General features: G+C 44.5%; 2 protein-coding genes across 5 annotated transcripts; one reads left to right on the top strand and one right to left on the bottom strand.

Annotated features, from left to right (window-relative positions):
* The first annotated feature begins 434 nt into the window (after positions 1 to 434).
* On the top strand, positions 435 to 10,593 carry c25h22orf39 (chromosome 25 C22orf39 homolog). Of its 4 annotated transcripts, none has more exons than XM_068005553.1 (3): positions 435 to 530; positions 5,186 to 5,353; positions 10,126 to 10,593. In XM_068005553.1, the coding sequence occupies exons 1-3, from the start codon at positions 507 to 509 to the stop codon at positions 10,249 to 10,251; spliced, it is 318 nt and encodes a 105-aa protein (XP_067861654.1). In that variant the 5' UTR covers positions 435 to 506; the 3' UTR covers positions 10,252 to 10,593. The 4 variants fall into 4 exon arrangements, with proteins under 4 accessions (XP_067861654.1, XP_067861655.1, XP_067861656.1 ...); XM_068005554.1 differs by having other exon boundaries at positions 479 to 521; XM_068005555.1 differs by lacking the exon at positions 435 to 530 and adding an exon at positions 1,246 to 1,269.
* A 4,536-nt stretch (positions 10,594 to 15,129) lies between these two features.
* mrpl40 (mitochondrial ribosomal protein L40) lies at positions 15,130 to 24,270 on the bottom strand. The gene is made up of 4 exons (XM_068005540.1): positions 24,076 to 24,270; positions 22,415 to 22,498; positions 16,943 to 17,098; positions 15,130 to 15,498 (listed from the first exon to the last, which is right to left on the bottom strand). Exons 1-4 carry the CDS (start codon positions 24,108 to 24,110, stop codon positions 15,189 to 15,191), a joined length of 585 nt encoding a protein of 194 aa, XP_067861641.1. The 5' UTR covers positions 24,111 to 24,270; the 3' UTR covers positions 15,130 to 15,188.
* Positions 24,271 to 24,631: the final 361 nt, after the last annotated feature.

Genomic DNA, 24,631 nt, shown 5'->3' with positions numbered 1-24,631 from the left:
AATCCACTTCCCCACCCTATCCCCATAGCCCTGCAATTTTTTCCCCTGAAGCACTTATCCAGTTCCCTTTTGAAAGCCACGATTGAACGTGAGGAACAAAACCCGCAAGGTTTTTTTTTACCCGAGGATAAATCAAACAAAACTCAGAGCATTTCTGTTACCGTCAGAGTGAAACTACATAAAGCTGCATTAGTTATTTATTTAGTTATTTATTACAACAGAAGGGATGAGTAATTGTCCCTTTAAAAGTTACAATGCTGCTGAGATCAGGAGCGCACCACAGCCCTGGCTGGGTGCGATGAGGTCACAATTGAAGAAACCCCGCCCCATCTCTGCGCTGATTGGCTCAATGTACTTTTGAATATTAATGTGCCAGGTTTTTCTTTAAAGCGGATTGGCTGAGTTACTGTCACTTAGGTGGTAGGGGCGGGAAACGTGACTCAGACTTGACGGTGATTGGTTGCGTGCGATGTCCGTCAGACAACTGTGGACCAGCTGGAGGAAAGATGGCGAAGAGGGAGGTCTGGAGGGTGAGTGAGGGTGGGAGGAGTGGGAGTCTGGGGTGAGGGCCTGGGCCGGGGTCGGGGGAGTGGGAGTCTGGGAGTGAGGGCCTGGGTGGGGGGAGTGGGAGTGAGGGCCAGGGTGGGGGGAGCGGGAGCCTGGGGTGAAGGACTGGGTAGTGGGAGCGGGAGCCTGGGGTGAGGGCCTGGGTAGTGGGAGTGGGAGTGGGAGCCTGGGAGTGGGAGTGGGAGTGGGAGCCTGGCAGTGAGGGCCTGGGTAGGGGGAGTGGGAGTGAGGGCCTGGGTAGGGGGAGTGGGAGTGAGGGCCTGGGTGGGGGGAGTGGGCGGGGGTAGCGGGGGCCTGGGTAGGGGGAGCGGGGGCCTGGGTAGGGGGAGCGGGGGCCTGGGTAGGGGGAGCGGGGGCCTCGGTAGGGGGAGAGGGCGAGGGAGTGGGAACGGGGGAGTGGGAGTGGGAGCGGGGGCCTGGGTAGGGGGAGTGGGAGCTGGGGCCTGGGGTGAGGGTAGGGGGAGTGGGAGCGGGAGCCTGGGGTGAGGGTAGGGGGAGTGGGAGCGGGAGCCTGGGGTGAGGGCCTCGGTGGGGGGAGCCTGGACTGTGGATAGGAGAATGCATGAGGTTGCAGAATAAACCATAGGTTTACATTCTGTTATACAAAGATGTGGCCTGAGTTCTGTTTGTTTTATTGATTCAGTGCAAAGGTTGAATGATCTGATTTCTCCACATTACCAGCTGCAGGAGTAAATGCAAAATGTGCTTACATCTGGTTTAAAAATCAGACCTGCTTTCGGTTTTAGAAAGTTCCTGACACACCACTCATAAGCACATAAGGGGGGTTATGCTGGAACTATAGTAAACATCGGTTAGGCTACAGCTTGAATATTGTGTACATTTCTGGTCACCACATTACAAGAAAGATATGATTGCAGTAGAGAGAGTACAGAGGAGATTTGAGGATGTTGCCAGGGCTGAAGAATTTTAGCTGTGAGAAAAGATTGGATAGGCTGGGGTTGTGTTCTTCGGAACAGAGGAGGCTGAAGGGAGATTTAATTGAGGTATATAAAATTATGATGGGGACTAGATTATAATTACAGGCCAGTTAGCCTATTATCAGTAGTGGGGAAAATGCTCGGATCTATTATAAAAGATGTGATAACAGAACACTTGGAGGGCATTAACGGGATTGGACAAAGTCAGCACGGGTTTATGAAAGGGAAATCATGCTTACCAAATCTACTGGAGTTTTTTGAAGATGTAACTAGTAGAATAGATAGGGGAGAACCAGTGGATGTGGTGTATTTGGATGTTCAGAAGGCTTTTGATAAGGTTCCACTCAAGAAGTTAGTGTGCAAAATTAAAGCACATGGGATTGGGGGGAATATACTTCCATGGATTGAGAATTGGTTGACAGACAGGAAGCAGAGAGTAGGAATAAACGGGTCTTTTTCCGGGTGGTAGGCAGTGACTAGTGGGGTACCAGCTATTCACAATATATATCAGTGATTTGGATGAGGGAACTAAATGTAACATTTCCAAGTTTGCAGATGACACAAAGCTGGGGTGGAATGTGAGCTGTGAGGAGGATGCTAAGAGGCTCCAATGTGATTTAGACAAGTTGGGTGAGTGAGCAAGAACATGGCAGATGCAGTATAATGTGGACAAATGTGAGGTTATCCATTTTGGTTGTAAAAACAGAAAGGCAGAATATTATCTGAATGGTGATAGATTGAGAAAAGGGGATGTGCAACGAGACTTGGGTGTCCTTGTGCACCAGTTGCTGAAAGCGAGCATTCAGGTGCAGCAAGCAGTTAGGAAGGCGAATGGTATGTTGGCCTTCATTGCAAGAGGATTTGAGTACAGGAGCAGGGATGTCTTATTGCAGTTATACAGGGCCTTGGTGAGACCACATCTGGAGTATCGTGTGCCGTTTTGGTCTCCTTATCTGAGGAAGGATGTCCTTGCCATGGAGGGAGTGCAACGAAGGTTTACCAGACTGATTCCTGGGATGTCAGGACTGATGTATGAGGAGTGATTGGGTCGACTAGGCCTATATTCACTAGAATTTAGAAAAATGAGAGGTGATCTCATAGAAACATATAAAATTCCAACAGGACTAGACGGACTAGACAGACTAGATGCAGGGAGGATGTTCCCGATGGCTGGGGAGTCCAGAGCCAGGGGTCACGGTCTCAGGATACGGGGTATGCCATTTAGAACCGAGATGAGGAGAAATTGCTTTACTCAGAGGGTGGTGAACCTGTGGAATTCTCTACCACAGAAGGCAGTGGAGGCCAAGTCATTAGATGTATTCAAGAAGGAGATAGATATATTTCTTAATGCTAAAGGGATATGGGGAATAAGCGGGAACATAGTACTGAGTTAGACGATCAGCCATGATCATTTTGAATGGTGGAGCAGGACTGAATGGCTGACTCTTGCTCCTATTTTCTATGTTTCTAGATAGAGTGGATAGGGAGGACCTCTTTTCCTTAGCAGAGGGGTCAGTGACCAGGGGGCATAGATTTAAAGTAATTGGTAGAAGGATTAGAGGGGAGCTGAGGAGAATTTTTTTTCACCGAGGCTGAAGGGGTTCTGGAACTCACTGCCTGAAAGGGTGGTAGAGGCAGAAACCCTCAATTCATTTTAAAAGCACTTAGATGTGCACTTGAAGTCCCATAACCTAGAGGGCTACGGACCAAGAGTTGGAAAGTGCGATTAAGCTGGATAGCTCTTTTGGCCAGCATTGTTTTTTTATTCGTTCATGGGATGTGGGTGTTGCTGGCGAGGCCGGCATTTATTGCCCATCCCTAATTGCACTTGAGAAGGTGGTGGTGAGCCGCCTTCTTGAACTGCTGCAGTCATTGTGGTGAAGGTTCTCCCACAGTGCTGTTAGGTAGGGAATTCCAGGATTTTGACCCAGCGACGATGAAGGAACGGCGATATATTTCCAAGTCGGGATGGTGTGTGACTTGGAGAGGAACGTGCAGGTGGTGTTGTTCCCCTCCAAGTCACACACCATCCCTTGTCCTTCTAGGTGGTAGAGGTCGTGGGTTTGGGAGGTGCTGTCGAGTAAGCCTTGGCGAGTTGCTGCAGCGCATCCTGTGGATGGTACACACTGCAGCCATAGTGCGCTGGTGGTGAAGGGAGTGAATGTTTAGGGTGGTGGAAGGGGTGCCAATCAAGCGGGCTGCTTTGTCCTGGATGACTTCGAGCTTGTTGAGTGTTGTTAGAGCTGCACTCATCCAGGCAAGTGGAGAGTATTCCATCACACTCCTGACTTGTGCCTTGTAGATGGTGGAAAAGCTTTGGGGAGTCAGGAGGTGAGTCACTCGCCGCAGAATACCCAGCCACTAACCTGCGCTTGTCGCCACAGTATTTATATGGATGGTCAATGGTGACCCCCAGGATGTTGATGGTGGGGGATTCGGCGATGGTAATGCTGTTGAATGTCAAAGGGAGATGGTTAGACTCTCTCTTGTTGGAGATGATCATTGCCTGGCACTTGTTTGACGCGAATGTTACTTGCCAGTTATCGGCCCAAGCCTGGATGTTGTCCAGGTCTTGCTGCATGTGGGCACGGAGTGCTTCATTATCTGAGGGGTACGATGGGCCGAATGGCCGCCTCCTGTGCCGTAACTTTCTATGATTCTATGATTCTATGAATATAAGAACATAAGAAATAGGAGCAGGAGTAGAACCTACAGCCCTCGAGCCTGCTCCGCCATTCATTCAGATCATGACTGATCTTTGACCTCAACTCCACTTTCCTGCCCGATCCCCATATCCCTTGATTCCCCTAGAGTCCAAAAATCTATTGATCTCAGTCTTGAATATACTGAATGACTCAGCATCCACAGCCCTCTGGGGTATAGAATTCCAAAGATTTACAACCCTCTGAGTGAAGAAATTTCATCTCATCTCAGTCCTAAATGGCTGACTTATCCTGAGACTATGCCCCCTAGTTCTAAACTCTCCAGCCAGGGGAAACAGCCTGTCAGCATCTACCCTGTCAAGCCCTCTCAAAATCTTATATATTTCAAATAAATCACCTCTCATTCTTCTAAACTCCAGAGAGTATAGACCCATTCTACTCGTCTCTCTTTGTAGGACTACCCTCTCATCACTGGAATCAATCTAGTGAACCTTCGCTGCACCGCTTCTAAAGCAAGTTTATCCTTCCTTAACTGGACAGGATAGAATTCGAGAGTCAGATGAACCAAATAATTTTAGTAATGGTGCAAATCCACTGTGTTAGGACAGCATGCCGGGTTCTGCTGTGTGTGTGTTGCTGAGTAGCTGCATTTAATATTTTTTAAAAATCAGTTTGGAATTTAATAAATCTCAAATATTATTTTGTAGATGCTTGGCTGTTTTTCAAAGATCAGGACCGATAATGCACTGCACACACTCACAACCAGTTCTGGCACGATACAGTTCTTCATTCACACGGGCAGGTCCAGCACAGTGCAGCTGAGCTGTGTACTCACACAGACAGTATGAATTCTGGTTCTTAGGGACTGACTTTATGGATGGGAAATAGCATTAAATATAGGTTTACTGCAGGGGGAAATGGCAGGCAGCATTCTTGCTCCCTGACCTAAGCTGCTTTCACAATGTCTGTTTTCCGTCAACTTCCCCTGACCTTTAACTGCCAATCGTGTCATTGCAGCCTCCTCGGATGTGCGATGATTACTGGAGTGAGTGGAAGCACTGTCGGAATCTGCGGAATCTCTTTCATCACTACTACACGTATGGAGCGTTCCCCTCGTGTAAGCAGTGGAAAAAAGATTACAACAGTTGCATGGAATGGGAAAATCATAAGTCTGGAGAGGCTAAGGTGAAAGTTGTGAAAACAAGTTGTATATTATACATACAGTACATCTGGATTTAGCCAAATAGCACCCTGATTTTTCTTGGGATTGCTTTCTGAAATATGCTTTCCATTTTCTTATTTTAATCTTTTTGTTTAAAAGTTATTCTCTAACTTTTCTCTCCTCTTCTGAAGGCAGTGACTTGTGTTGGATACTGGTGTATGAGTGACAGCAGCCCTTCAGTTGAAGTAACCATTTTTAATGTGTAAACTTTAATGATGACTGTTTCTGTGGGAGGTATCACAACTGAGACTAACCTTGTCGCCTGATGTCCAAATGCACATGTCATTAGGAGTCACTGACTGATGATCATGAAATGGGAATCATGGTTGACTGTTCCCCTCCACAGGTTGGGACTGTTGGGAGCAGGGGATCCCAGCAAAAATCGGGGACTTATACTAACTACTGAGAGAATGTTTCAGCTACCGAAAGGAAGAATTGCAGAAGAATTATTTGATTAATATACAGTAACAAAAATAACATGTTAGTCAAGAAAGAATGAACAAACTTGCATGTATTTGGCGGCTTTCAGGATGTCCCAAAGCGCTTTACAGCCAACAAAATACTTTTGAAGTGCAGTCACTGTTGTAATATAGGGAAATATGGCTGCCAATTTGCACACAGCAAGGTCCCACAAACAGCAGTGAAATAAATGACCAGATAATCTGCTTCTGTTTGAGGATTAAATATTCACCAGGACACCTGGAGAATGCCCCTACTCTCAGAATGATACCAGGGCTCAAAGGGTTAAATTATGAGGACAAGTTGCATAAACTTGGTTTGTATTCTCTTAAATTTAGAAGGTTAAGGGGTGATCTAATTGAGGTCTTTAAATTGATAAATAATTCAATAGGGTAGATATGGAGAAGCTATTTCCTCTGGTGGGGAAATCTAGAACAAGGGGGCACAATCTTCAAATTAGAACTGGGCCATTTAGAAGTGAAATCAGGACGCCCTTCTTTATACGAAGGGTAGTGGAAATGTGGAATTCTCTCTCCCAAAAGGCTGTGGATGCTGGGTCAAGACTGAGTGCGATAAATTTTAGTTAGGTCAGGGTATCCGGGGCTATGGAGCAATGGCAGGTAAATGGAGTTGAGGTACAGATTATCCATTGTCTAATTGAATGGTGGAACAGGCTTGAGAGGCTGAATGGCCTACTCCCGTTTCTATATTCCCATGTTCTCCAAATAGTGCTATGGGATCTTTTACGTCCACCTGAAAGGGCAGGTGAGCCCTTGGTTTAACGTCTCATCCGAAAGACGCGGTCAGTCAACAAATAGAAAAAGATCTAGAATACAGAACTCCGAAGAGTCAGTGGTCATGGTGCGCAGTACACCATTGTCCAGCTAGACAGAAATCTGACGTCACGGACTCTGTAGGAACTGCTGTGGACCCTACGGTTTGTCAATTCAACTTTTTGGAAAAATAAAACTTGTCCTAGTTTCATAAAATGGTGATCCAGGTTGGAATATAGTTCTTCAGCTCTCCAGGTGAAAGTGTTAATCATATTTTCTTTTCATTGTTCAGATTATTTTACTTGCCAGTTGTTCAGAAGCACACTTCAGTTTTAAAAGAAAAAGTTTGAGTAGACAGGTCTTTACAGCCACTAGTTTTGACTTTTAAGAAACTTTTAAGAAATATTTCCTATAGATTTGGGACTTGGGATTCAGACCTCAAGGAACAGTGTTGGAATGTAGATGCCCAGATGAGAACAAATGTGATATTGGGATAGGACCGGACTAATGTAACATATAAATTATTGGGCTTTACCAGGCAGGCAGCAAAAATAAACTGGCACCCAACATGTCAGGAAAAGTACACTTACTAGCCAACGAGGTATTCCTTTCATCTTGACCACTTAGAGCTATTCGATGCCTAATTTTCTTTGCATACAGGTTACCCTGTGTTTGGAAAGGTGGTTACAGAATTGGAGAATATGAGTATAATCTTTTTGTGTGAGGCAAAGGAGGAGATTGCGGGGGCTCTAACACATATATTCAGAACCTCTCTGGCCACAGGGGATGTGCCAGAGGACTGGAGAACCGCTAATGTAGTACCATTATTCAAGAAGGGGAGTAGGGAAAAACCGGGGAACTACAGGCCAGTGAGCCTAACATCAGTGGTAGGAAAATTATTGGAAAAAATTCTGAAGGACACAATTAGTCTCCACTTGGAGAAGCAAGGATTAATCAGGGATAGTCAACATGGCTTTGTCAAGGGAAGATCATGTCTGACTAATTTGATTGAATTTTTTGAGGGGGTGACTAGGCGTGTGGATGAGGATAACGCAGTGGATGTGGTATACATGGATTTCAGTAAGGCCTTCGATAAAGTCCCCCACAGGAGACTGGTCAAGAAGGTACGAGCCCATGGAATCCAGGGTGCCTTGGCACTTTGGATACAAAACTGGCTTAGTGGCAGAAGGCAGAGGGTGATGGTCGAAGGTTGTTTTTGTGACTGGAAGCCTGTGGCCAGTGGGGTACCACAGGGATCGGTGCTGGGTCCCTTGCTGTTTGTGGTCTACATTAATGACTTGGATATGAACGTAAAAGGTATGATCAGTAAGTTCGCTGATGATACAAAAATTGGTAGGGTGGTAAATAGCGAGGAGGATAGCCTCAGTCTGCAGGACGATACAGATGGGCGGAACAGTGGCAAATGGAATTTAACCCGGAAAAGTGCGAGGTGATGCACTTTGGAGGGACTAACAAGGCAAGGGAATACACAATGAATGGGAGGACCCTAGGCAAGACAGAGGGTCAGAGGGATCTTGGTGTGCAAGTTCACAGATCCCTGAAGGCGGCGGAACAGGTAGATAAGGTGGTAAAGAAGGCATATGGGATACTTGCCTTTATTAGCCGAGGCATAGAATATAAGGGCAAGGAGGTTATGATGGAGCTGTATAAAACACTGGTTAGGCCACAGCTGGAGTACTGTGTGCAGTTCTGGTCGCCACACTACAGGAAGGATGTGATCGCTTTGGAGAGGGTGCAGAGGAGATTCACCAGGATGTTACCAGGGCTGGAGCGCTTCAGCTATGAAGAGAGACTGGGAAGATTGGGTTTGTTTTCCTTGGAGCAGAGGAGGCTGAGGGGGGACATGATTGAGGTGTACAAAATTATGAGGGGCACAGATAGGATGGATACTAAGGAGCTTTTTCCCTTCGTTGAGGGTACTATAACAAGGGGACATAGATTCAAGGTAAAAGGCGGGAGGTTTAGAGGGGATTTGAGAAAGAACTTTTTCACCCAGAGGGTGGTTGGAGTCTGGAACTCACTGCCTGAAAGGGTTGTGGAGGCAGGAACCCTCACAACATTCAAGAAGCATTTGGATGAGCACTTGAAATGCCATAGCATACAAGGCTACGGACCAAATGCTGGAATATGGGATTAGAGTAGACAGGGCTTGATGGCCGGCACGGACACGATGGGCCGAAGGGCCTCTATCCGTGCTGTATAACTCTATGACACTATGACACTGCACTTTCAGAAGGATGTGAAGCTAGCGACTTTGGATGTTTTCACTCCACAATATAGTGACTGTGATCTGCACTTCTATTTCTTTTTAAAAAAAGTGTTGGATAAGGAATGTAATTGAGGGTCGTTAGGAAAAGTATGAATGGAGCTGATCAAATTCTCTTTGCAATATGTTGATTCATGATACGGAGCCACATTGCAAAACTCACAGGTCACCAAGATAGTGGTATGGTGAAAACTGTCAGCATTAAATAAACGCCTAGCAGCAGAACACAAAGGGAGAGGTATGACACATACTTTGGGTTCAGTTGATAAACTGCTTTTCTGTCACATATTGTTATCTGAACCCCTTGAGTATGATACAACCTTGAGAAGTTTCTGTCCAATTCTTCAATATATGGCACAATTAGGAAATGCATTCCAGGATAATTGTAAAGTGTTTTGAATTGGAATAAACTAAACCTGTATTTGTTACTCTGTTATGAATAGCCGGCCGACACCCATTGTTGAGGTGTGCATGTGAATAATGGATTCTTGGGCAAGATACCGGCAGGCTCCCAAGGAACTGTCCTAGCAAGAAGTCATAGAATCACAGAACCAGAGTGGTTACAGCACAGAAGGAGACCATTCAGCCCATTGAGCCGGTGCCGGTTCTCCGCAAGAACAATTCAGCAAGTCCCATTCCCTACCCTTTCCCTGTAGCCCTGCAAATTTTTTTCCTTCAAGTACTTATCCAATTCCCTTTTGAAAGCCACAACTGAATCTGCCTCCACCACCCTTTCAGGCAGTGCATTCCAGATCATAACCACTCGCTGTGTTTTTTAAAAAAAAAAGCTTTTCCTCATGTCGCCTTTGGTTCTTTTGCCAATTACCATAAATCCGTGTCCTCTGGTTCTTGACCCTTCTGCCAATGGGAACAGTTTCTCTCTATCTACTTTGTCTAGACCCTTTATGATTTTGAACACCTCTATCAAATCTCCTCTCAACCTTCTCCGCTCTAAGGAGAACAATCCCAGCTTCTCCAGTCTATCCACGTATCTGAAGTCCCTTGTCCCTGGAACCATTCTAGGAAATCTTTTCTGCACCCTAATGCCTTCTCAAAGTCATGTCTTTTGGTTTTTGTTTTGTTGTTGAGCTCCCCCGAATGGTTTTTCTTCAATGCGATGCCTCCTCACTGGGCTTCTTTCACAAGAGTTTTAGCTTTCAGCCAGAAGCTGCTGCTAATGTGGATCTAACCATTGAAGTTTGTTTTAAATTTACAGACAGCTTTATGCGAGAGTGAGAAGAGGCGGTTATTAGAACAAAACAGGCACTTCCCAGTCTGGGAAATGAGGAAGAATCCACCAGCTGAATGGCATTTGCCTCTAAGTGACGGAAAAGACAAATAGGGGAAGTTGGCCACACCTGATGTCACAAGCTGCCAGATTGTTGGGATATGGTGCAATGGGGCCTGTGTGAGCATGTCACCACCTCCTTGCTGTGCATCCTGTATAATACTGGATATAGGGTAACCCAACTGGAAGTAGCTTTCTCAGGATCTTAACGCTACCTGTTAACCTGTTTCCACTTGTATATAAACTAGGTGGGGTTGGTACATCATCTATCTTGTATTTGCATCTGGTGCTCAGAATAATGTTGATGTGTGACAGATACTACCAGAAAGTGTTATTGAGGCAATGTTGCCTTAAAGATCTGTGTTCAATAAATAAAACAGCAGCATATTCATTTTCTATGACTGCCAAATTCTTGTAAATGCTTATTTTACATTTCTGTGATTGCAGATACTCTTAGTTTGAAGGAGGATGATCAGAGAGGCATCCAAGACTGGTTTGAAGTGGAGATTATGGGTGGGAGAGACTGTTACGAGACCAATTTAGGGTGGGGATTAGTTAGAGAGCCAGTCTAAACACTTGGAAACCGGTTTGACAACGGCCCTGAATTTCCATGCAGGTTGTCCGGCTCTCCTGTTGGATCTTCGCAAATCGGTGGAACCCCTGGAGAAACGGTGTAAACAGCATTTTACTCCTTCTCTGGGGGATCTGCTGATCTCTCTCTCCCACGTTACAACAGGAAATCAGGATAATGCCAGCAGAAATTCAGGGCCCATTAATTCAGGTGGAGGGGTCAGAGAGATACTCCTGGTGTTGAAGAGGGATTTAGGAACTATTTATTTTCTTACCAGAAGGATGTGGGAATGCTGAAGATAGTGAGAAACAGTGGAGAAATGGAAGTTCTTGGAATTGCTGTACGTCTGCATTCCATACAAGATGTTGCTTCTTAAGCAAATCAAATGAGATGGTCCATCAACAGGAATTGCCAAAACCAAGGGAGCTTCTTCAAAGCTTGTACATAAGTTTCAATCCATTGTAGGTGTTTGGCAAGAAGTTCTCACCTGACCCCAAATGTGTAGCTTTTTGTTTTGTTTGTAAGTGAAAATTTTGCCCTTCCCTCCCAGCATTCATTCTGCAAAATGCAGTACTTTATAAAATGGAGTATCCATCACAGCTTTAGAAAACTTGCTAACACTCCAGATGGTCTGGCTAAATATAATTGCAATCATTTCTTGCCTCCTCGAACAGACAATTAGAGTTCCACTCAGAGACTTTTATAAAGATAAATGCACGAGCTAATACTTACCGTGACTAATTCCTTTTCTATAGTTGCCTTGAACAATTTTTCTACGTCCCGCTCTAATACACCTAGTGAGGTCGAGTTTCCGCTTGTTACATCAGAGCAAACCTTGCGGAATCAGCCAAACTAGGGCAAAAGTGTGAGGAATTTTAAACTTGAATGAGTTACGCCCAGAACCAGTTATGTTCGTGTTTTCCGCAATCTTTGACTCTGATTCAAGATTCAATTTGCCAAAATCAGGCCCCGCCCACAAAAATCACCACTTCCCCCCCCAGGTCGAAATTGCGAGATTCCGCTGGTTTGGGAAGACTCATCAAATTGCTCATTTTCCTAGGTGCGTGGCATCTTTTAAAAGTATTTTCATAATAAAAAATATTTAATTTACTAAAAAACTAACCAGTGTACACCAATGGAAAAATGCTAATTTTTGCTGATAAACCCATTTTCAGTTGTTTTAATAAAAATGCACCAGGTTACCACTTCTAAATACATCAAGGAATACATTTTAGATGTTAAAGAAAAAAAATGATTATGTTCTATTACGAAACCCGATTGCACTGGTTCATGTAAGATTTTACATTTGTGATTTTGCAAATGAATTTTAGTCGAAACCTGAAGCCTAACCTAACCAGTGCATTTTGGGCGCAATTTCCCAATTGCGCCCGAAGCGGAAACTTTACCCAAGTGTTTCAGCCGTGGTTCAGAGTAGCACTCTCACCTTTGATTCAGAGGTTGTGGGTTCAGAGGCCTGAGCACATAATCCAGGCTGACACTCCAGTGCAGTACAGAGGGAACGCTGCCTTGTCCTTCAGATGAGACGTTAAACCGAGGCCCTATCTGTCTCCTCAGGTGGATGTAAAAATCCCATGGCACTATTTGATAAAGAGCGGGAGAGTTCTCCCCGGTGTCCTGGCCAATATTTATCCCTCAGCCAACATCATTAAAAAACAGATTATCTGGTCGTCATCATATTGCTGTTTGTGGGACCTTGCTGTGTGCAAATTGGCTGCCGCATTTCCTATATTACAACAGTGACTACACGTCACAAGTACTTAATTGGCTGTAAAGCGCTTTGGAACAGCCTGAGGTTGTGAAAGGCACTCTATAAATACAAGTTGTTCTTTTTATACCTAAACTCTCACTTCCACTATCGTTTGTAAAAATAGTTGCAAAATATTTAATATTTCTGCTATACTTTTATGCTCCACAAGATTCCCCCATCATCCCTTAATGGTCCTACCTTGAAATTACTCTTATTTTTAATATGCTTTTAAAAGCCCTATTGGAAACAACTAACGGGAGGAGGAGGCTCTGCAAACATCCCCATTCTCAATGATGGCAGAGTCCAGCACGTGAGTGCAAAAGACAAGGCTGAAGCGTTTGCAACCATCTTCAGCCAGAAGTGCCGAGTGGATAATCCATCTCAGCCTCCTCCCGATATCCCCACCATCACGGAAGCCAGTCTTCGGCCAATTCGATTCACTCCACGTGATATCAAGAAACGGCTGAGTGCACTTGATACAGCAAAGGCTATGGGCCCTGACAACATCCCAGCTGTAGTGCTGAAGACTTGTGCTCCAGAACTAGCTGCGCCTCCAGCCAAGCTGTTCCAGTACAGCTACAACACTGGCATCCACCCGACAATGTGGAAAATTGCCCAGGTATGTCCTGTCCACAAAAAGCAGGATAAATCCAATCCGGCCAATTACCGCCCCATCAGTCTACTCTCAATCATCAGCAAAGTGATGGAAGGTGTCGTCGACAGTGCTATCAAGCGGCACTTACTCACCAATAACCTGCTCACCGATGCTCAGTTTGGGTTCCGCCAGGACCACTCGGCTCCAGACCTCATTACAGCCTTGGTCCAAACATGGACAAAAGAGCTGAATTCCAGAGGTGAGGTGAGAGTGACTGCCCTTGACATCAAGGCAGCATTTGACCGAGTGTGGCACCAAGGAGCCCTAGTAAAATTGAAGTCAATGGGAATCAGGGGGAAAACTCTCCAGTGGCTGGAGTCATACCTGGCACAAAGGAAGATGGTAGTGGTTGTTGGAGGCCAATCATCTCAGCCCCAGGGCATTGCTGCAGGAGTTCCTCAGGGCAGTGTCGTAGGCCCAACCATCTTCAGCTGCTTCATCAATGACCTTCCCTCCATCATAAGGTCAGAAATGGGGATGTTCGCTGATGACTGCACAGTGTTCAGTTCCATTCGCAACCCCTCAGATAATGAAGCAGTCCGAGCCTGCATGCAGCAAGACCTGGACAACATCCAGGCTTGGGCTGATAAGTGGCAAGTAACATTCGCGCCAGATAAGTGCCAGGCAATGACCATCTCCAACAAGAGAGAGTCTAACCACCTCCCCTTGACATTCAATGGCATTGCCATCGCCGAATCCCCCACCATCAACATCCTGGGGGTCACCATTGACCAGAAACTTAACTGGACCAGCCATATAAATACTGTGGCTACGAGAGCAGGTCAGAGGCTGGGTATTCTGCGGCGAGTGACTCACCTCCTGACTCCCCAAAGCCTTTCCACCATCTGCAAGGCACAAGTCAGGAGTGTGATGGAATACTCTCCACTTGCCTGGATGAGTGCAGCTCCAACAACACTCAAGAAGCTCGACACCATCCAAGATAAAGCAGCCCGCTTGATTGGCACCCCATCCACCATCCTAAACATTCACTCCCTTCACCACCGGCACACTGTGGCTGCAGTGTGCACCATCCACAGGATGCACTGCAGCAACTCGCCAAGGCTTCTTCGACAGCACCTCCCAAACCCGCGACCTCTACCACCTCGAAGGACAAGGGCAGCAGGCGCATGGGAACAACACCACTTGCACGTTCCCCTCCAAGTCACACACCATCCCGACTTGGAAATATATCGCCGTTCCTTCATTGTCGCTGGGTCAAAATCCTGGAACTCCCTTCCTAACAGCACTGTGGGAGAACCATCACCACACGGACTGCAGCGGTTCAAGAAGGCGGCTCACCACCACCTTCTCGAGGGCAATTAGGGATAGGCAATAAATGCCGGCCTTGCCAGCGACGCCCACATCCCGTGAACGAATAAAAAAAAATGAAAATCAGGCAGTTTATACGATGGACGGCCTGCTTGCAATGCCAGATGGCAAGTTGAAAATCTACCCCAATGATGCCTGGAAAGGAGGGAGAAAAATTGTGGTCACATCAGAAAGACTAAATTTGCACTATGTACAAAGTAACTAGACCCAACACATTACATGCATTGGAAAACAGCACACGTTTCTGCAAGTGAACCCTACAATATTTGTACAATCATTTCATTATGAAGGAAATTCATATCCTTTTTAATACAATGACTACTGAAGACTTCTAGCCTTATATTGGTTACCCACCCTAACGTGCCATATGTTTGAATTATGATATGGTTGGTTTTAAGACTATGCACATTACCACAATGTGGTACAGAAAATGCAATATGCATAGAACCATCCGGTCACCAGGCAGCATATCATCACAATGCAGTAACAGCGACAACTGACAAAGAAAACTAACAAAAAAAAATCTATTAGGAAAATCCAGCATCTTTTCAGGAAACTTGAATATTGAGGCATATAATTCACATTAATTCAGTAGCAGTGTGGTAAATATACAAGTCAACATTCACTTTATTTAGAAAAATCAGCTTAAAAGGACAACCCAAAACATGTCACTGTGTGTATACTTTTGTGATGTTTCTGTATTTTCCATCAGGTGCTTGGTAGTCAGCTATGGGAGGAGTAAAACAAGGCCCTTGTAACTCCAGTGGAAACAGTCCTTGATCCCGTTTAATGGCAGCCTGGTACAACTCTTCCGATACGAGCCGCAGTTCCTGCAGGGCCTGCTGCTGTGCCTCCATCACGGACTGAATCATTTCTGCTTCCTTTTTGTGCTCTTTCTGCTTATACCTTGACCATTCCTTCATCAGAAGCGCTCGCTGCTCGCTCTCTTCTGCTGGCAGCTTGGGAGGGTCTCGGATTCTGTAGGCACATAGACAATATGTTATTGCAGGCTCTACATGTGCTTAGTCATCATTATTACATATTGTTCACATTGCAGTCTGGCCTGAAACAATGCAATCTGTCAACATCTGCATTCATATGTCACATTTCTCAGAAACGTCTCCAAAGTGCTTCGTACAATTAATTACTTGGAAGTGTAGTCACTGTTGTAAGCAAACACAACGGCCATTTTGTGCACAGCAAGATTCTACAATGATTAAACGAATGACCAGCTAATTGTTCTTAGTGATAGTGATTAAGGGAGGACACCAGAACTCACTGCTCTTCTTCAAATAATAGAAATGGGATTCGGAGACCAGAATAGGCAGATGGAGTCTTGGTTCAATGTCTGAGTGCGGTGTCTGCTTAGATTATGAGCTCAGACGGCCATCAGTTGAGCTAAAGCTGGCACATGCCTTGTGTCTCCATAGACTGGATGGGTGGATGAACGACCAGCTCTTCAACTCTCTTGTGCAGAATATATTCGCCATCTGATCCCTGGATCCACTGTCCTCTCATCAACCACACCCACTGCCTCCACCTCTCACCTATATCTAATACCACTGTCCCCTTCATCTTGCCTTCACTTTCCCTTTCCTCCACTTATATCCTGGACCCACTGCCCCTATCTCCCTGGTCCAGATGTTGCGCCCACTGCCCGTTTCCCAGTTGGAGGAGGATAGCTAATGGTGATAACACTAGATAATCCAATCAGAAAAGAAAATCCAGGTCTGAAAGTAAAACTCTTACCAGCACTATAGCAAAACAAACCCATAATGATTAATCAACTGATCAGAGTGAATAGTACTGATCAAAGAGAAAGAAAAATCAAATCTCAACCCAGGCTTTCAATCACTGGGCAGCCTGCTCGCAGCATTAAGAACTGGATTTAGTTAAGTGTTAGCATGTAGTTACAGTGACTAATCCTATGTGCTCACCAAAACTTCTCTACATTCAATTTTAGCAGGCTGTTCTGCTCCAATCACTTCTCATCCATAATTATATCAAGTATAAACTACAGATCTGTTTCTACTTATGTGGATTTCTCAGGATATGGAGATTCGTAAACATGCCAATGGATTTCTGCATGTATCAGATACCCAGTTGATGAAAAAAATCCTCTTCCAGAACCAGCATCGTGAAGCCAAATGTCTGGATTAAACAGGCGATTAAATAATACACTGTTGCCACTCAGCTCTGTGGCCTTCCCTGGAGTCTAGTTTTGTGTCTTGAGTATTGGCCGTGTGAGTCAGCCATTTTGGATATCTTCTCACTAAAGTAATTTTAAAAACACAACAAAAACACAGAAAAAAACACCACAAAGGAACCACCCCACCCAGACTATGAGGAAAGAATAGTTCCCGAAAGGAAACATGACAAGTCTTTTGGATTTCTGACTGAGTCTGTCACAGACCACACAAACCTGGATTCATCAAGGAACTTAGTGGGAGTGATGAAATCTTCAATCGGGATCAGCTCCGGAGGAACGCGTTCCAACCTCTTCAGTCTCTTTCTCAGACGGTCTCTCATTGCCTGTTCTCTCCTGGGATCCACTTTCTTCTTTTTCTTAGGTTCAGCTCTACAAAACAAATCCACAGGCAGATATTGAATGAAAATTTAATTTTTGCTGCACCTTTATATAATAGGAGCAGTAGGCCATATGGCCCCTCGAGCCTGCTCCGCCATTCAGTAAGATCAGGGCTGATCTTCTACCTCAACTGCACTTTCCCACTCTCCCCATATCCCTTGATTCCTTTAGTGCCCAAAAATCTATCACTCAGTCTTGAATATTCTCAAAAGACTGATCACAGCCCTCTACAGTAGAGAATTTCATAGATTCACAACCCTCTGAGTGAAGAAATCTTTCCTCATCTCAGTCTTAAATGGTCAACCCCTTATCTTGAGACTGTGACCCCTAGTTCTAGACTCTCCAGCCTGGGGAAACAGCCTCTCAGCATCTATCCTGTCAAGCTCTCTAAGAATTTTATATGTTTCAGTGAGATTCATAGAAACATAGAAAATAGGAGCAGGAGTAGGCCATTCGAGCCTGCTCCGCCATTCAATATGATCATGGCTGCTCCTCTATCTCAATACATATTCCCGCTCTCTCTCCATACCCCTTGATGCCTTCTGTGTCTAGAAATCTATCGAGCTCCTTCTTAAATATATTCAGTGACTTGGCCTCCACAGCCTTCTGTGGTAGAGAATTCCACAGGTTCACCACCCTCTGAGTGAAGAAATTTCTCCTCATCTCAGTCCTAAATGTCCTACCCCGTATCCTGAGACTGTGACCCCTAATTCTGGACCCCCCAGCCAGGGGAAACATCCTCCCTGCATCCAGTCTGTCTAGCCCTGTCAGAATTTTATATGTTTCAATGAGATCCCCTCTCATTCTTCTGAACTCCAGAGAATATAGGCCCATTCTACACAATCTTTCCTCATAGGACAACCCTCTCATCCCAGGAATCAATCTAGTGAACCTTCGTGGCACCTCCTCTAAGGCAAGTATATCCTTCCTTAGGTAAGGAGACCATAACTGTGGTCTCACCAGAGGCCTATATAATTGCAGCAAGACCTCCTTACTCTTATACTCCAACCCCCTTGCAATTAAGGCTATCATACCATTTGCCTTCCTAATTGCTTGCTGTACCTGCATGTTAACTTTTTGTGATTCGTGTACAAGGACACCCAAACTCCTCTGACTACCAACATTTCCTAGTCGCTCACCTTTTAAAAAAATATTCTGCTTTTCTATTCTTCCTACCAAATTGGATAATTTCACATTTCCCCACATTATACTCCATCTGCCACCTTCTCGCCCACTCACTTAACCTGTCTATATCCCTTTGTAGACTCTTTACGTCCTCCTTCACAGCTTACTTTCCCACCTAGCTTTGTATGGTCAATAAACTTGGATACATTACACTTGGTCCCCTCATCTATGTCAATTGATACATAATGTAAACAGCTGAGGTCCAGGGACTGATCCTTGCAGCATCCCACTAGTTACAGCCTGCCAACCCGAAAATGACCCATTTATTCCTACTCTGTTTTCTGTCCATTAACCAAACCTCAATCCATGCTAATATATTACACACAATCCCACGAGCCCTTATCTTGTGTAACGACCTTTTGTGTGGCACCTTATTGAATGCCTTTTGAAAATCCAAAATATACTACATCCACTGATTCCCCCTTATTTCCCCTGCTAGTTACACCCTCAAAAAATTCTAGTCGATTTGTCAATCACTATTTCCCTTTCATAAAACCATGTTGACTCCACCTAATCATGTTAAGATTTTCTAAGTGCTCTGTTACTATGTCTTTCCTCCCCCAGACACCTCTCCCCAGCAACGGGGTGGTGAGGAGACCTGCTCTCAGCTTCTGCTGCTGCTACTTTAATCCAGCCATAAGGAAGTGCAGAGATGGGACTGCAGTGCCTCATCCATTAAGTCAGAGAATCATACAGCACAGGAGGCCGCCATTTGGCCCATCGTGACTGTGCCGGCTCTTTGAAAGAGCTATCCAATTTGTCCAACCACCGCCCCATCTCTTTTCCCATAGCCCTGCAATTTTTTTCCCCTTCAAGTATTTATCCAATTCCCTTTTGAAAGTTACTACTGAATCTGCTTCCATCACCCTTTCAAGCAGTGCATTCATAACAACTCGCTCCATAAAATTTTTTCTCCTCGTCTCCCCTTTGGATCTTCTGCTAATTACCTTAAATCTGTATCCTCTGGTTACCGACCCTCCTGCCAGTGTAAACAGTTTCTCCCTATCTACTCTATCAAAGCCCCTCATAAGTTTGAGCATCTCTATTAACTCTCAAGTCTTAATTTGTTCCCTGTAGTAGAGAAAATAAGAGTCAAAGCTGGGATTGTGCCATGTGGAAATCACAGGCCCAGATTCACTCTGTACAGCACCCATTTGATACAAGGATTCCAGGCAGGAGCATTAATGGGGGTAAAGAATTTTCACGCCACATCAGTTTAGTTTTTTTACCCTCTTTATTTAAATGTTTTCTGTTACGTTCCCTAAATGTGCTGGATTAATTCAGCTTATCTGTACGTTCTGCTCCCTGACCTCTGCCAGTAAAAATAGTTCCTGCAAAGTGCTTGAGAGCAGCCTGGGTGATACCCTCTACCTCCTCCCCAGAGACGCAAATCCTCCATTTGACTCCTCCCATAACGTGGGCAAGATCAGAACCTGGGACTCGGAAGTTGACCTGCATCATTTATAGTGTTGCAACTTTCTTCTTTAGATTTTCAGCAGACAATATTTTGCTTTTTTTTTAAAAAACAGTTCCCAAAAGTATTACATGGCAATATTAATGAATTCAGTCATTCTTTGATTTGTGTGCAATTTAAAATATATTCCCTTTGTACGATTTATCCTTTCAAACTCTACTGTGATGTATGCAAGGTGATCTGGGCAATTTTAATGATTTCAAACTTGTCATATACATAAAGAAACTGATAAACAGAAATTCCTCTTCATGAACACAAGTTGAACTTTTCTTGTCAATTTTCTCACCAGCTGCAGGTTTTGATTCCTAGGGTACAGTTCCACAACAACAACTTGCATTTCTATAGCGCCTTTAACGTTGTAAAACGTCCCAAGGAGCTTCACAGGAGTGTAATCGGACAAAAATTGACACCGAGCGAAAAGTTTAGGTGACCAAATGCTTGGTCAAAGAGGTACAGGTGTTATGCAAATGCAAGTTGTTGTATCGTGTCCATGCTCATGGGAGGTACTAGAAGAGTCTCCTCGGACCTGTACAGTAATTGTCTTGAATGGATTTGGGCTTTATAAGACGAGTAAGAATTAATGAGGGAAAAAAACAGGGAACCAAGCACCTCAGAGGCAGCTTTAGCAAGAGGAAACAGTGAGGCCAATGATGTTAATAGTGGAAGAAGGACGAAGAGCAGAGTCATTAAAGTGCAGAAGTGGTAGCTGCAGATCGGATTTAGGAGCAAAATTAGGAAACTAGATTTTTGAAGAATTGAAAGAAGATTTTCACTGCACCATTGAAGGGTGTAGACAGTATCAAGTTATAGTTACTCAGCCATTGCACTGGGTCAGGACTGGAAGTGTGAGCACTAAGGGCATATGGTCTGAAGGAAGTTGATGAATGTAGAGTAGAATCATCAGTCGAAGAGTTTATATGGTTGGATAATGAATGGAGGTCACTGTTATGAAGAAGGAACATAGACTGAGGAACCCCCGAGTTAATGGTGAAAGAGTCAGAGGATCAGTCTTCAACTGCAGCACAGATAAGGTGATTTGAAAGGAAACTACACAGCCATGAATATAGCTCCAGGCAGAGGCCATATGGTTGGAACTTGTTTAGAAGTGCATAGCGCCAGACCCTGCCTAAAGCTTTGCAAATGTCCAAGGCAATGACACTTCATTCATTAGGGGTTACGGGGAGCGGGCAGGAAATTGGACATGAATTTAGATTTGAGGTTAGGATCAGATCAGCCATGATCTTATTAAATGGTGGAGCAGGCTCGAGGGGCCGATTGGCCTACTCCTGCTCCTATTTCTTATGTTCTTATTAAAGTGTTCAATAGTAGAGTTCCTTTAGTGCAGAACAAAGGCAACCAGATCACGAATGGAGCAGCCATGACAGTTCTCATCGTGATTGTTTTATTGACGTTCTTGTTGCTTATGTTATACATCTCAGTAACTCAACTCTCAAAACCTTTAAAGAAAAAATTAGGGCAGAACTTACTAATAATTTGAGAGAGAGAAGAGCAGCTTCCATAACTTTAGAAAAGTATTGGGTTGAATGGATCCAGCTGGAAACAGAGGATACAAGTCAACTGATTGGGGAAGACAAACTGACAGATCAACTGACAGACTGAACCAAAACATCAGAGACGGAGCACAAACTAAAATTAGACAAGGGCAAAACTACTAGGAAGATCGAGTAAGAAAAATAGAAAGAGTGAACAATTGTAAAACTGCCAAAATAGAAGAAAAGGAAATATCATGAGCGACAATTTTGAAGAGTAAAAGAGGTGTTTATTTTTGTTTTCTAAATTATCTCTCACACTGTTTCCTTTTCTTCCACCTTGGAAGCTTTTCAGTCTTCACTCTTCATACTTTTCTTACTTCATCTTAACAGAAGAGGAAAAAGGAAGGACTTTATATAATTAGGCAGAAATGATTTCTGACGCTCAAAAGTGACAGAGCCTGGGCCGATACCATGAAGTATAGGTTAGTGTGTCGTTGAAATATTAATACATTTAATTATGGTGATTTGGGAATGTATTCTTGTGCTGAAAGTATTATTTGAACTGACAGTAAATTAGAAGGTGCTACTGGATTTAAATCTCTCTTTCCAGATTTTGTAATAGTTTCCTCTCTTTTTGGCCCCCCCTTAGTTCTGATTCTATTAAAATGCTTGTTCATTTTTCACCTCCGAAGAGCTGGAGCCCAAAATGTTAACATCTCTCTCTCTCTCTCTCTCTCTCTCTCTCCACAGATGCTGACTGGCTTGCTGAATTTTTCCAGCATTTTCTATTTTTGTTTCATAAGTCCAGTATTAGCAATTGTTTTTTTTTGTTGCTTTTTACCCATATAACAGCAGTGGTTATCCTTTTGTTCATTACTTCATGTTATTTATCTTTACAATAACTGCAAATATAAATCATAGGTGATGTCAAGGCATTTACATAAAGCACTGTAATTGAATGTATAGGCTAGCTGGGCCTCAGCTAACACACTCGAAAATTGCCAAACTAAAAAAAAATTATGTCATTGTCACAACGACAGCATTCTCCCACAGAAGAGGAGCTGATCCCCAGAATACACTGGGCAGTGCACTGTTCCATACCAACCCAATCAGCTGTACAGGAAGAACCGCAGCTTGTTCTATCGTATACTGTACCTCATGGGTAAGGATTCTCGGAGTGCCAACAGGGACATCTTCCAGTGACTACCTCGAACTGAAGCATTCCACACTGCACGAGGACTGCAAGAGAAGGAAAGATAATGTTCTAGATTTTATTGTTACGAGACCTACATATTCATACTGGAGTTTGACAGTTGTTGCTTTAACAAATTTAATCCCTCCTCCCAGCAGCTGTGTCTAATTCGGAAAATAAAACTGGAGGAAGTCAAAAATTGGCCTCCGAGAAAGTCTGGAAAAAAATTCTGCTTTAAGCATTTGCATCTCAATGGCACAGTTCTTCCAGCCAACACACAGATACTGATGACACTGAACAGTGCCTATTCTCTGCCAGCAATATCGACTCCACATTCACTAATGTGCTGTTAGATTGCTTGTCCGAATAAGGTAGAACTTTCTTCAAACGAACAGTGGCAAAACTTGTTCAGTTCTAGTCAAAGTCCTGTATACTTGCCCCGATGCCATCTTTCTCTCTGTTTGAACCTTGGAGTCTCCTGATTGACCCAAAGCTGAGATTCAAACTTTATCGATCACTAGCTTCTATTACTTACCCTCTCCCCCACCCTCTCTGCAACATTGTCCACTTTTACCTCAACCTCACTGATGCTGAAATCTTTGTTCATGCTTTTGTTACCTTAAGGCTCAAATGATGCGACTTGCTCCTCCTGTGTTCCACTGTGCGTAAACTCCAGCACACACACCTATATGTTCCTTCATCACCCCAATCATCCACTGAATCCCCATTCCTCAATGCATTGAACTAAAAATCTTTGTTCTTGTTTACAAATCCTCCACTGACCCAGCCCACACCCTCTCTGAAACCTCTTCCAGCTCTATATTCATGTGACCCTGGCCTCCTGCTCATTTCCCTTCCCTCCACTCAAATTCCCATCAGTGGCAGGGCTCTGCCCCTAAACTCTCTGCCTCATTACTTCTTTCCCCTCCATCAAAACCTACCTTTGAGGCAATGCACTCGGTCACCTCCACCAACCCTGCTACTAGATGTCAGCCTTGGTTCAGTGGTAGCCCTCTCGCCTGAGTCAGAAGATCGTTGGTTGTGGGTTCAAGTCCCACTCCAGAGACTTGAGCACAAAATCCAGTGCAGTTGAGGGAGTGCAGCACCATCACAGGTGCCGTATTTTGGGTGAGACGTTACGATCAGATGCCGTCTGCAAAAGATCCTCTGGCACTATTCCAGGGGAGTTCTGCCAACCAATATTTATTCTTCAACCAACATCCCTAAACGAATGATCTGGCATTTATCACATTGCTGTTTGTGGGATCTTGCTGTGCTTAAATTGGCTGCTGCGTTTCCTTACAATTGTGAGCACACTTCAAAAGTACTTAATTGGCTGTAAAGCGCTCATGAGGTTGTGGAAGGCGCTATATAACTGCAAGTCCTTTCTTATACTGCTGGGCGCCCGTTTCTCTTCCGTGAGGCACCTCGGGATGTTCATCCCATTAATAGAAACGGAAGATGTCTGTGGGAATTTAGATTTTTGTTCATAAGAGCTGCCCTGACCCCAAACCCACTCAACCCTCGCATTTAGATATTCGACGGTCACATCATTGACCCAGGGCCGGGTCTGGTTGGACACCGCGACCCGCAGCCTCTCCCCTCCCAGGCCGCGAATACTCACCTCAGGCCGAGGGCCGGTCGGACAAACCAAGACATGTTACCCGTGCGGGGCCGCGGCCAAGCGCTCTCTCGCACACGGGCGTTCCTCAGTCTCTCGCTGCCCCTTTCTCCGACCCACTCTCAGCCTCTCGCCGGTCCCAGTGTCCACTCTACCCGAGTCACCTTCAGCGGCGCACCACTACCAGCAACTCATCCCCACACAAATGCAGTCCGTCCCGAGCGCACAATTCACGATGATTGTTCCGAGTCCGCATAGTTAAGGAGCTCAGCAGATAGACTAAAACCCAGGGGTTTCTTTTTAATTGAACGTTTGTTATAAGTTTTTTTTAAAATTTAAAATAAATTGAAAATTATTAACTGGACAAAACGTTTTATTCTTTTTACAAAATAAATCTACAGTATCCAGCAAGCTAACAAAGCACATCTATTCTATTCTATTGTTCAGTCAGTGCACCAAACTTCCTTACATAAAAATGGGAATTAATAACTTTACTTATAACGTGAGCAACGAGATATTTGAGTTGACGAATACTTGAAACTTGATAAAAGGCACACAA

Source organism: Heptranchias perlo, chromosome 25, assembly GCF_035084215.1.
Source record: "Heptranchias perlo isolate sHepPer1 chromosome 25, sHepPer1.hap1, whole genome shotgun sequence".
Classification (NCBI taxonomy): domain Eukaryota; kingdom Metazoa; phylum Chordata; class Chondrichthyes; order Hexanchiformes; family Hexanchidae; genus Heptranchias; species Heptranchias perlo.
The sequence above is the reverse complement of the archived record's forward strand: the minus strand, read 5'-3'. Positions and strand labels throughout refer to the sequence as shown.